This window comes from Cyprinodon tularosa, unplaced genomic scaffold, assembly GCF_016077235.1.
Source record: "Cyprinodon tularosa strain WSP-4 unplaced genomic scaffold, ASM1607723v1 ctg84, whole genome shotgun sequence".
Taxonomy (NCBI): domain Eukaryota; kingdom Metazoa; phylum Chordata; class Actinopteri; order Cyprinodontiformes; family Cyprinodontidae; genus Cyprinodon; species Cyprinodon tularosa.
This window is the reverse complement of record NW_024039607.1, coordinates 3,940,267-3,954,010: the sequence shown is the minus strand read 5'-3', so window position 1 is coordinate 3,954,010 and position 13,744 is coordinate 3,940,267. Positions and strand designations below refer to the sequence as shown.

General features: G+C 36.9%; 1 protein-coding gene across 4 annotated transcripts in view; it reads right to left on the bottom strand.

Annotated features, from left to right (window-relative positions):
- vti1a (vesicle transport through interaction with t-SNAREs 1A) overlaps positions 1-13,744 on the bottom strand; it is a 180,396-nt gene that overhangs the window by 71,665 nt on the left and 94,987 nt on the right. For all 4 annotated transcript variants that reach the window (XM_038272653.1, XM_038272650.1, XM_038272654.1 and 1 more), the window contains one exon: positions 3,737-3,807. In XM_038272653.1, coding sequence (XP_038128581.1) covers positions 3,737-3,807 — 71 coding nt within the window. The remainder of the gene's footprint in view (positions 1-3,736; positions 3,808-13,744) is intronic.

Here is a 13,744-nt window from a genome sequence, read left to right as displayed (position 1 = left end):
CACAACTATAGACAAAACCAGAAACTGAGCAAACACTCAGATCCAATTTATTCTAAACAGTAAAAGCTTGACTGTGTGTAAAAACCATCATGCCCTTTCTTTCAATTTTCAAAAGCTAGAAATTGTTACCAATGGGAGTCGTTTCAAAATGAAATCTTCTCTGGCTTTAATCATGTAGTCAACAGCAGTCACTCAAACGCCCTTCTGCTCATCTTGCTGCAGAGCAAACATCCGAATGGGAAAAAAAGAATAAGAGGCACCTTTACTTTTGACATACATAACAAGCATAAGGTGTCCTTGAAGCTACCCTTGAAATAATGATAATGGCTATTCAGCCCTAATTGCCTTGGATATTTCTCTGTATTTTCTCCCTTTTCTTTCTCTCTGCCTTTTTTCTCCCTCAGGGGTCACAGGAATGTTTTCATTCCACCCTATTATCAGATTTAGGGACTTCAACAGTAAAATGATTTGGCAGAGATGTTGCCAACATGGTGTGAAAGAAAAAAATACGCTGACACGGCACTGAGTGAGCTGCCACTAACATCTACCTGTAGTCGCATTTCCAGAGGATGATGGGGGAGAATGGGGAATACTCATTGCTAAGACTTTTTCTCTACTGAGCAGGGAGTCATTCATCTCCATCTTTCTGCAGGATAATAACTCAAATGAATTCCCTCTCAAACAGTATGTTTCCATTAGTTTTTTTGCATTTTGTTTTTTTACCCACAATTTTACATCTTCTTCCATTTACTCCCTTTTTCAGACCATGATTCCAGCAGTGTGCTTGATGCTGTTTTTCTGTTTTCTATTCCACTCTGATATTCATGCACTCTTCCCTCCCTTCCTTCACTGCTACTTTCTTTATCTTCTTCCATCTTTCCTTCTTACCCTCTGGCAGCCTGGGCTGATGCGATGCAGGTTGCCAGAGCCAAGGATACATGTGATGCAGGGTAGGAGGTGGGGGACCTTGGGTTTGGGCCCTCTGGCAAAGACAACAAGTCCAGCAGTTTGCCTGATGTCTGCTTCTACCCATAGATGTGTCCCCCTGACACCTTACACTTTCTCCCAAAATACACCCCCACCCATTCCATATTCCTTCCTTCTTAACCTGAAATGGAAACCAGCTAAAATGAGTGTCTAAAATTAACTGCAATTGCCTGTATATGGAGAAAATGAAACAGAGCCATTTGGTCCATTTAGTTTTTCCCCCAAATAGTACATCCAACCAGTTTGAGCTTGTTGGACTGATACAGAGAAAATGTAGCAATAAAAAAAAAAAAAAAAAAAAAAACAAGACAATGCATTAAAGCAGTAAAACTAGCTTCTTGATCTTTAGCATTGGAAAAGAGTGGGTGCTTACAGGTTTTTCACATTTTAGTTGGTTAAACTTAGAACTTTTAAGCATTAATTGAATTAGGAAAAAGTCCAACAAGCCTTTACAACAATAAGAAAAATAAAAATCTAATGTTTTTAAAAAGGAAGACGTTGAATTATTCTTATTTTATTAGAAATAATAAAATAGCAGTCGGCTATTTAAAAAACCTTATTAAAAAAAGTGCCAAATTAATTAAATTCTATTCTTGTTTTAAATTTCAACAGGTCTGAGGAAATCTTTCCTGATGCTCAAGAACAATACGCTTTATCCATTCCAAGACTTCAAAAAAGGTTTTGATGTGTGTTTGAAATAACTGCCTTATGAAAGTTTTACCTGGCTGCTGTTGATTTAACAACTTTAAAATGCAAGATAACCAATGGCAGGAAAACAGATGCCCTGCATGATGCTTACGCCACCGTGCTTCAAAGCTGGATAACTATTTCTTCAAGTATGTATTCTAAGATATGTCTTAATTGTCCTTGGGTTGTAGGGATGTAGGGTTTTATGGTTTAGTTTAGATACAAGTTAATTTGTAGTACATATTCTATATTATGATAAAGTGCATGAAATGATGACACCATGTTTTTAGCTGTACACCGTGCCTTTAAAAACATTTTGATTATATTTTTATACAAAAAGTTAAAGGTTATTCTTCTTGCTAAGTAATGTATACTATTGTATATGTAAAGCGTGTGCAAACAAACCATTAAAGTGAACTTTATACTTTTCCATACCTTTAAGGACTCATAAGATTGTGGGTCATTTCTTTGACTTATTGGGTCACATCAAATTTAAACACATAAAAATCAGATGTTTTCCTTTTCAACTGAATCCAACTGAAAGAGTAATGAATGGTGTCTTAAATTAAACAGGTTGTGTATGTGGACATTTGTCCTGTGTCTACCACAGACCAGAGATGCAAAAACCCTATTGACTGAATTCTTACCTTTTTATTCTTCTTTCCTAGGTTGTGTTTGTTTGGTCAGGGGGTTTATACTTTGAAATGATCTGTCTTGGTTTTCATTTATACAGAAAAAAAGAACTAAAACACATAAAAAAAACTGGGATTGGAATCGATAAAACTGTTGAACATTAGACTAGAATTAGAAGCCATCATTATGCCATACAAAATAACAAGCAAAACTATTTGAAATGAGTCTACCTATTCTGATAAAAAAATTACAGATATGCAAAAACTTATGGATATAAACCATAAGTTAATACTTAGAAAGCGGAGACTAATGTTGCAGAACATATAAAAGAAAGTTTTCCCATGTCTTCATTCATTTTGTAGCACTGATTCTGCTATTAACTATTATGCTGATTATACTTTTCTTGTGCAAATGAAACGTCTAATGGTGAAAGATTTAGTGTACTTCTATTTGCAGTTTCAAAGCAACAATAGTCTAAGTTCGTTCTTGTGTTTTTGTATAATTTTTTTGTATAACCCAAAGGTTAATTCATGCGGTTTATATTCCAGCTATTTAATGCAAAAAAGGTAGTGCTAAGTCTTACAATCCTTTTCTCTTTCCATATTGTTTTTTCTTCTTACTTAACTTTTGCTCTTACACTTCCTTTAAAGAAGCATGTGCATGTGTGAATTTGTGTACCAGTGGTGCGGAGAGTTTAAGGAAAAGAGACTCATGGGAAGAGGGGAGCAGCAGAGTAAGAGAGAGTAAAAGAAAGAGAGCAGGTACTCTCAGTAGACTCTATGCAGTGTTTTGAAAGGAGATGTTTGATTTTCTTTGAAATCGTCTGTGCAAGGCCCGCTGCCATGTTATGATCTTTAAGCATTCTGCGTTTAGTGGGCCAACAGGGCCGGGCCCCCTTTCTGTGTTTGGTCTTTTCTGTCTTTGCCCACCTGTGTGTTTGGCGGGCTGCATGTTAGGAGAGGGCACAGCTAAGGATTAGGGGGATTCTCTGAGGAAAAGTAAGATGGAGAGAATGAACATGCATCTATAAAAAGTAAAAGAGGACTGGAGAGAAAGGAAAATGGCATGTGGAAGAATTTCCAAAGAAATAAAAAAAAAAAAAGAAAAAATTCAAAGAAAAATAAAGCAGGCAGCCTGATCACACTTTAAAAGACGTTGCAGGATGTGTGAAGTCTTTCAAGACTAAAAATATCTGTAGGACTGGGGGACGGTGATGTCCATAAATAGGTACCTAACTTATTTTGTCAGTCCAATTCTGCTGACTCAGTAGGGAAACACAGGAATACACAAAAGTTTACGTTTACTTGACAAACCCAAAAAGAAGGCAGTATATGACAGCGATGCTAACGAGCTGTCACAGCTTACGGTTTCACATGCACTTGTTAGAAGAGAGGACCTAGTTCGAGCAGGTGGCAGGTGGGTTACGTACCCTTTCTCTCGCTCTCTGAATCTTCTCACGATCAGTATGAAGGTTGGAAAGAATCTCTTGTCCCACTTGTTCTGTAACAAAATGAACCAAATCAAATCAATAAAGCACAGAGAATGACAAAACTGTATTTTCAGCTATGTCCAAAAAAACACTCAGAATTTTTGATGTGACAATATGTAGTATTAATGACGAGTGGAGAATATAGAGCAAAAAATGTTGTTTACACAGTTAAAGTGGAGATTTCATCATATTATAAAGCCTTGAAAGTATGATAAACAACCTGCTTTCTGTTGTTTTTCAAAGGAGTCAAGTAAATGCAAAAAGCACTTCTATGAGAACTCTGGGTACTGTCTTTTTGAATAGGGTTGCGCCATAAAAAAATAGTCACAGCTGTTATGGAAAAAAGTTTGGTCAGACCTTCATGCACATCAGAGTTACAATGCAAGGCAGACAAGGAGCAGAAATCACAACTACTTAAATGCAAACAGGAGTTTTAATATGCATAATAATAATTTCTATCACAACCCATCACTCATCAATGATGAATTAAAGGTAGATGGGATTAGCCTCAGCTGAGCCCCCTGGAACTTTTACACCTCTTGCCACATTTCAGGCATCAAAGATAAATATATTCTATTTTTTTGTGAAGAATCAAAACAGAATCACAAAATGGAAAGAAATATCTATGATATTTAAAACTTTTTTTTTAGAAATAAAATGCAGAAGAGTGCGGTGTGCAAAATTAATCGGCCCCTTTACTGTAAGTGCAGAAAAATCTCCGGAAGTTGTTGACCTAAATGACTGATGATAAGTAGAATCCACCTGTGTTTAATCAAGTGCACCTGCTCTGTGATCATCTCAGATCTTTACCATATGAACTCTAATTTTTTATCATTACTTATACCTTTGGTGGTCATTGTTTGATATACTGATGACTTGGTTTTATTTTTTCCAACATATTCTTCCTCTCCTGCATTTTTCTGCCACATGCTTGGTTGCCTTGCCCCTTATTTCTTTTTTTTTTCTTTTTTTTTTTTTTAGCTTTTTCACATTTACTTAGTTTGTACAACTATTGTAAACTTTATGTAAAAAAACACTGCAAAAAACTACATTTATATGACAGTTTTTAGGAATAGGTACAGTGGAGGACTTGGGATTACCTTACAGGGAAATACTGTATTGAGGGCCAACAAAAATACACCAGTTTAATTGATAAATATATAGAAACATTTGGTTTAAAGTTTATCTTAGAAGAGAAAAACACTGCATCTAACAAAAAAGGGGGAAAACAAAGACGCAAAAACATTCTAATTCCATGTGTGTCAGACAAAAAACGGTTCTTCCCAAATACAGAACAACCAAATCAAAGCTGAGCGGCATTGTGTATACAATTCAATGCAACTCGGACTCCTGCATTAGACAAACCAAACAACACCAAAAACTCGTGGCGCAGCCCAGGAGAGAACAGTAGCTCTGGAAACGATTCAGCTGTAAATCTGCGCCATAGGAACAAAGCAGGCACCTTTGACGAACCAATTGTTTCGTTGTTGGACAGAGATGAATCTTGTTAAATTAGAAAAGTCATCACTAAGCAGAGGAGGCGGTTTGTGGTTTCAGCTCCCAAGCATCTACGACCCTGTCCTGGAACTCATTCCTAACAGGGCACACAAGCAGTCTCACTTTGATTCAACAGGCTGAACACAAAGCTCATCATAACAAAAGGCTAAAAAACCCAGGAATACGTTCAGCTCTGATTTGCATCTCACTTGAAATGTGCTTAGCAGGATGGGCCCTTTAAGTTCCTTAAAAATAATCAGTGCTCCAACTACAGATTACTCTTTTACAAGCTGTAAGAATTTACAAAGAGACTCGAATATTTCCTTTAAACATCTTCTGAAAAACTAAGCAAAAGTCAGGTTGCCTCCAATTTAAGCCTGTTTTGTGGTTGCCACGACCCAGATGACTGAGAATTTGCACAGGAAGTCTCTCTTAGCTTTATCCTTTCTTTTCTACACATATTCTAGCAATCATCTTCCCATCTTTTAGTTATGTACTTATATGCTTGGAATTAACCATCAATTAGGCTGAGTTCTTTCAGTTGTTAGATGTATGAATGAACCATTAAGTATTCCTGCAATTGCAAAGAAAATGAATTTCAAAAGTATCCCCTGCTCCATTCTGCATTTATTGCCTTTGGAAGGATATATGTAAACATCTCAGTCTATGTTCCCTAGCATGACGCTTCACAAGTTCTCCCTGGTTCTTTTGTGGTCAGTAGTATTTTTCTGCCCCTTATATTTGCAAAAAAAAAAAATGAAAGTAAAAGCTTAAAAAAAGAAAAAAAAAAACATAAGTCACCCCCTTCCAGAAGAACTAAAAAATAATAAGGAAATCATTGATGTAACAAAACTCCTCTACATTACTGGTTAGAAATGAGGGAGACAGAGAATGAATCAGGAAAACGTTTGGGGGGAAAGTGATGAATCTTTGCATGGATCAAAGGCAAGCTTTCAAGTGTACCAAACAAATCCAGAATAAACAACACAGTTGCTGACTGTATTAGACTACACAGGTGCCGCACACCAAAGGGCCCACGTGCTGAGCGCCTGTTTGGGGGTAAGGTGGGGGCTGCAAAAATGGGCTACATCTGGCAGCTAAACAAGAGAAAAGAGAGCGAGGGAGATGATGAGGATGATGATGGAGAGACAGAGAAAGGGGACGAAAGAGAAGAAGAGAAAGCACTGTCACATGAACAATATTCATCCCTCCTTCTTCCTATTCTTTGTACAACCCTTACACTGTAACTGAATCTCTCCGCCTTCATTAATTTCTAATCTGAAGTGAGACAGATTGAAGGATACCCAGATTAAACAGTGCAGTCAGACAGTTACATGTGACAAATAGGGCAGATTAAAAGACTGAGTGCAGGTATTAATAACCATAGAAATAGAACCCCTCCCCCGTACTGATTGGAAAAGAAGAAGGGATAAACAGAATGTGAGTCGAAGCGGAAACCTCCTGTTAAAGAGACAAATAACCACATCTATCCATCTCTGTCAGTGGCGTAGGTTTTCCTTTTAATAAATGAGCGTGACAAGCACTGCAGAAGTGGAGTTTTTTCCCTTTTAAACAAGTGCATTATTGGAAAGGTTTGCAGACTGTCAAAAGATGGATGAGGTTGTAGGTGAACCAGAGCAGCTTACATTCAATAAAAAGAAAGATTTTTTTTTTTTAACTTGAGGCTTCGTGATGTTCATGTGGAACAAAGAGCAAGATGTATTAATTTTAGTGACAATGACGTGTTTCCATTTTGTCAACTGGAGTAAATCTGCAATAAGAAGTTTCAATAGGGACTTAAGTATCATCTTTCTATCTACCACTGACTTTTATCTACACTTCAAAGGGTTGAATCTAAAATTATTATTAGTATTTCAGGCTCCAGACTGTGTGGAACCAGCTTGGGAATGGCCATTTTCTTTTCAGGCACAACTGTGCACCAATGCACACAGCAAGGTCCATTAAAACAAGAATGATGTTTTTGGGGTTGAAATATTATAATTCAAAGTGTAACTCAAGGTGACCCTCACAACGCTTCAGTAAAAAATGCTTTAAAGGCTTTTAAAAGTACGTTTAACCATAAAGAAAAACAAAAACATGTAAAGTCTTAGTGTAGATAATACATTTGCGAGGAATATGCCAATATTTTATTAATGTCTTGAACTTAGTTGGTAATATTTAATTAGAAAATCATTAAAGAAGCTTAAAAAAACACAGCTTTTGGTAGATAAAAAAAAACCCTAAAACAAAACATTGACAGACAATTAAGGGACGATGTCTTGGCTGACTTTTAAAGCTCAGGTTAGCATTTCCACAACTTTAAATCAGTGCTAAAGGTATTTTTTAACCATTTCAAGGAACAGGAACTGCATATGATTCTGGGTTCACATCTAAGCCGCACTGCAGACGAATGCGATCAATTCAGATCTTATCAACTATTTGAGCCACTTTCATAAGAGGTACTAAACTGGATACATATCCAATAGTTTTCACAGTTACTGCAATAGAGACAAACTTTAACATAATCTCCAGAGCCCCTGCTATACATCCATAGAGATGACAGCAGCTTCACTGACTGCTCGGCAAATGGTTGTTAATAGTTGTGCAATTTGTTTTACCTTCGTTTTTTGTTAATGATGTTGTCAAGATATTGTCAGTCCCCATTGTTCAATAGTCAGCACGAGGACACCGGCATCCACTATTACACTGTCCAGGTTTCAGTTTTTTTCAACAAATCTTTATTGAACACATCTTGTGACAGTCACATTCATCATTACTTCCATAAACTGAACAACGCTGTGTGAGGTTAGCATTCTCCTCCTGGGTGTGAAGGAAGCTTTGGAAACCTGATTTGTTCAGAACGAAGTCCAATAGTGATCACATGTGGATAATAGTGTGAATGACGATGCGAACAAAAACATTACTGAGCATCAAGATCTGCAGCAAGACCAATATTGTGGTTGAAGCAAAACTGAAAGTGGAGTAAGCACTAAACTAAAAATATTAAAACTAGGAAGTCATTACACTATTTAAAAAAAAAAATAGAATTGTATCTGTACTTTTTTTGCCATTTGGATGATCTTCACAGATTGAGACCAGCACAACAAGCAGCTTGATCTTAAGTGGACTGAACACTGATTCCAGATTCTTCAGATAAACAGTTTAGGAATCATGAAACCTACATATTGTTATGATAAAACAAAAGGATGAGTAGTTTTCTTTAAAAACAGCAAGAATTTCATATTTGAACCTATTATTGCATACATTTTAAACTTGTGAGCTGTTTATATCCTCAGATTAAATAAGTAATGTGACGCCACTCTAGTTTTCAAACTTTGGGATCAGATTACCTGTTTTTAAAGTGCATGGTTTTGTATATCAGTTTTATTTTTCTATTTCTAAGCCTCTCATATGGTCAATGGTCATTATGACGCACTCATAAGCATTGAAGCATATAGACATAAGCAATGTCTAAGACAGAAAGTCTTATTTTTCCCACTGTAACTTTATAATCACCACCAAATATCAGACATATGAAGACAAGTGACCTATAAAACCAGATATTCATGACCAAAAAAGAAATCTCACATATTCATATTGGAAAAATAGCATAATTAAAAGAAATGCATAATTTATAACAGTGAATACAACAAAAAGAAAAAAAAAAAGAAAAACATACAGTTGAAAAAAAATAATTCAGCAAGGGGAAATAATTTACTGTTAATGTACCTGACTTGTTGCTCATTAGCGTATAACACATTCCTGGCCTGTTTAAGCAGCTATTAACAATTTAAATAACCCTGGCCCGCAGGCCTTGCTCTGACTCCTGTTAAAGATTCCCCCAAAGGTCCATTTAACAAGCCCATTATTCCATTACATTACATTTACATCAGCTCTACAGCAGCTTCATTAAACTACTTCATCTAATGTAAAAGCTGTTTTTTTTTTCTTTTAGAAATACCAAATGCAATGGAAATCAGTGTATTTGGACCTTTAACATTTTAAAGGGCCAGAAAACAGATCCCAGCGTTCTTGATGCCAGACTTATAAGTTGTTTTAATTTTAAGTAAATAAACTGTTGATCTTAAATCTAACTTACCCTACAAATGCTTTTCGTAATGAAAAACATGGAGATAAATGAGAAGATAAAGAATCAGCAAAATCAAAATCTACAATCTGAATAGATTTAATTTAAATGCAATACATTACATGAATCACTCCAGAGTTAAATATCCCTCCTCAAACTAAAATAAACCCATCTTGAATACCCAAAAACTCTCCAGGTAAATATTCTGCAAACTAATAATAAAAAGGTAAACTATTGGATGCTAGCAGTTTGGCCATCAGACCGGAATCTGAGATGAGCTAATTGGATTATACAGCAGAGAGATGATCAAAAGTAACAAACTGATCAAGGTTTCAATTACAAAAAATATAATAATCAATATAGAAAATACAGAGAAAAAAGAAACATATAAAATATCAGAAAACAGTTTTTTTAAGAAATTAATATGGCAGTCTGCAGTAGAAGAGGAGGTTCTATAGCATGACCTTAAAATTGTCATGACTTTATACCTAAAAAAACTTCTTTGGTTTTGAAATATAGCTGCAACTAATGATTATTTTACTATTTTTTGTTTAATCGATTTATAATTGGATAGCAAAAGGATCCTTAAGGAAGATTTTTTACTGGCTTAAACCAAGTAAAACCAAAACTTTCTACTTCAGGAGTTCGGCGTAAAGCATATTAAAGGACAATTTATGTATTTCTTTTGCAATTTTGGTATCATTACTGCTCTAAGTGGGTTGCTCTGTGAGCTAAAGGCATATATGCCAGAGTGTCTACATTCCAATTAATGATTAATTGATTACTAAATTAGTTGACTATTATTTCAATTAACAACAAATTATGATTAATCTGATTGCTTCAGCCCTATTTTCAAACAATCTGCAAAGAAGATTTGGCAAAAATGTCAACAATGATGACAAAAATGCACTGTGAATTATTACAAATTCTATCTTTGTTATATCCTTTTTTACTGCCAAGGTTTTTAAAGGTTTTTAAATATCGGGAGCAATATTTTTTTTTACAAGGTCCAGACTGGTATGGAGATTCATCAGTTTGGAACTGGATTTGTGTTTATTCAGGTTTTATTTAATAGAAATGTCCTGGAATCAAAAATATTGGATTCCTAAGCTTTTGGATATGTTACATAAATTAGAAAAAATTAGATCCTGGAAATAGGAATTTAATGGGAATATGCTTTTGTCATTTACAGGTGAAGACAACTATGGAAAACTACAATATTTCTCAAAAAGAAACAGTACAAACTTAGAGAGTTTCCCCGAGTCACATAATTGGAGGTATAATCTGTTCTGCCCGTCTCCTTCTGGAGGGAGCAGTTTGTGTCCCCATAGCCAGCAGGGTACAAATCCTGACAGCGCTGTTCTCTGAGGCTCAGCAGAGCTCTTTTTCATTAAGCTGTTGAGACCACTTTGTGAGGGTTACCACACAGACTTCTATCTCAACACAAGCCACACAACAAACGGGGAGTGAAATCCCGATGGATGTTTGAGGGGACGTAAGGAGAAGTCTGATAAATGTTAGACCATATATTTCCCCTCTTTCAAACTCACTGCAAGCCCTACAAAAAACAAAAGAAAAAAAAACAAAAAAATCCACTGTGCAGCAGCAAACTTGTATGCCTGTGACTCCCAGGTGAGAAAAGTTACCTGTCTTTGTATACTTTCAGAAAGGATTCTTTTTAAGGACTTCTCGAGTCTGCAACTGCATGGTGACACACTTTCATCACCCCATCAAAGTTTTACCCACAGAGGAACGTATTTGTACTGCTGAGCCCACAGGCCATGAGGCTAGCACATCCGCAGTTTGAGATAGCTCACACTAAGGGAACACTAAGCATTATGTCACAAAGGGGCGAAGAAGATCTGGAGACTCAGTTGCTGTTACAGACAGTTTATGATAATGAAAAGCACTATTGCATGGCTAAAAAGAAAACTCAAGAAGATTCTTTAAAAGGCAAATTATTCCGTAAGATATTCTTACTCTATTTTAACAGCCTCTCTTGCAGCGTGATCAACCTTTATGTAGCAACCTTAACAAATGGGCAAGGCGAAAGATTTAGCACTTAGAATGACCAAGACTAAGAAATATTCTGTGTAGATTAAAGCAAGCCCATTACAGGCTATCCTAACTTAGCCCTGTATCAGCCCTTCCCCTCGCATACATTTGAGTCGTGGTGGGCAGTCAGGGTGAATTTCTGGGGCCTTTCTTCACTTCGCCAGGCTGTGTTTTATTCATCGCCTGTGCCCTGACCCCGCAGAGCTCCTGTTCTGACAAATCACTTCTGATTAAGACAGATCTCTGCTAGTCAACCACTCAACTTGGCTTATTCATCATTCCAGGGAAAATATCCTTCTCTTCTCTCCCTACCCGCCATCCCTCCTCCTCCCAGCTCGTTTGCCTGTCCGTCAGACCGGAGCAAAGCACAAAAGAAATTTCCACTGCTGTTTTAAATGGCTGATTATAGACAATTGGTGGATGGAGATACATAAGGGAGTCTTATGGGTGATAAGACACAAGTTTAATGGGTATAAATGACCGGGCCTGAAGGAGAGCAGCTGGTAATAACAGCATTTGTTTAAGGCTGTACCAGGGTGGAGAGAACTGAAAGCTACATTTTATTTCTATTTGAGGTCCCCCTCCTCTTTTCCCTTCACCTCAACCTCAAAGTCAAATTCTCAGATCGCCAGATTTACATTTATATCTCACAGCAGAAATCCCCTTAACTGTCCTAACAATGAAAATGGACCAGATTTGAAAAGAAATGGCTTGTTTAACATTCATAAAAGCAACTACATCATAATGTCACAGTGAACAAATGGTCTAAACGTTGACATTGCCAATCAAATGTTGCGTTGCTTTTCTTATGGCGACAATTTGCATTGAAATACTTTCTGTGTGTGTAATTCAAATGCAGCAGCTGTATTCTTATGTAAAGCTATGCAACGCGCAAATAGCGACAAGCTTTGCGGTGCCCAGATATCAAGACAGGCATAGAGTTATTGTGTTAAAATGTCTTACAAACAAGATTAAATTAACCTGAACGTCAACCCCACTGGTGGCAAAGGGCTGCGAGGCAGGAGGATTGAGTGGAGAATGAGGGCTCCTACAAGCAAATTGCCTGGACTTAATCAACCAGTCTCACTGAACCATCCAAATGAAAACTAATGGACTTGGATGCCTGTAGTGATTGCCCCACATGCAACAATGCATGGACAGAAGCAGTACGTTCGGAGGTCTTCAATTAAAAAAACAAGGAATTTCTACAGGCGGCTGGTCAGCGAATGCACCCATTCCACCGCCACTCACAACTGGTCAATTGTGAAGCACAAGCAGAGCTGACTTGTTAATTGTATTTCAAGGAGTGGAAAGTGATTTTTTATTTCATGTGTTGATTAAACTTGGCCAAAATTGCTAAAAAATGAATGAATGAAGTCTAGAATTAAAAACTCATATCCGAATGAACTCATTTGTGAATGCATTATTCATAGAGCTGACATTTGTGTCGCACAATAGTGCTGGCCACATAGCAAGCAAAATACAAAAAGTAAATGGGGCATGAATAACAGGAAAAATAATAACACCACTACTTCTGCATTAAACTACAGTCAACTTAAAAAATAAAACCAGGATTTAGGACTTACAATTAAAATAATTAAACTTCATCATCAGCTAAGAATGTTAGTTCTTCCAAACATAAGCACAACACATCAATATGACCACATATAAGCTGAGGCTGAAGGAGCGTGTAGTCCCTTTGCACAAGTACTTGATGTCCCTCTAATTATTTCTAACATTACAATTAAAACCCTAATTGTATTTTATTAGGAATACATTACATTGACCATTTAAAAGTAGTGAGTAATAGTGAGAGGGAGGATGTAGAAAGATTTAAAGCAAAAGTAGGACATAAAACAATGGGGCCCAATTCCAGCACTTAGGAGCATCCTTCTTGCAAATTTGGATGCATCCCTGGTCCAACAACTGAGGCCCCGTCCACACGAAGACGAACCCTGGCCTAAACGCACAAATTTTTCACCAAACCAGCCTCTCATCCACACGAAGCCGGCGTTTCGGGGGTCTGTAAACGATCTTTTTTTTATTCAGCCTTCAGAGTGGGAAGATTTCGAAACGCCATTTTCGCGTTTCCATCTTTACGCTCTAACCACATATTTTTTTTTACAAGCATGCGTCGTAGCGTCGCCTCTAAACACGCATGCGCGACCAGTATCACAACAACAATGGCGCCGTTGCTGCTAATGCTACTCACCCTGCTGTCGGGCTTACAACAGAATCTTCTTCTTCTGGAATATCTCCAGGAAGAACAGAGCAATATCGACCACATAGTCCAGCACCTGAATTTGACT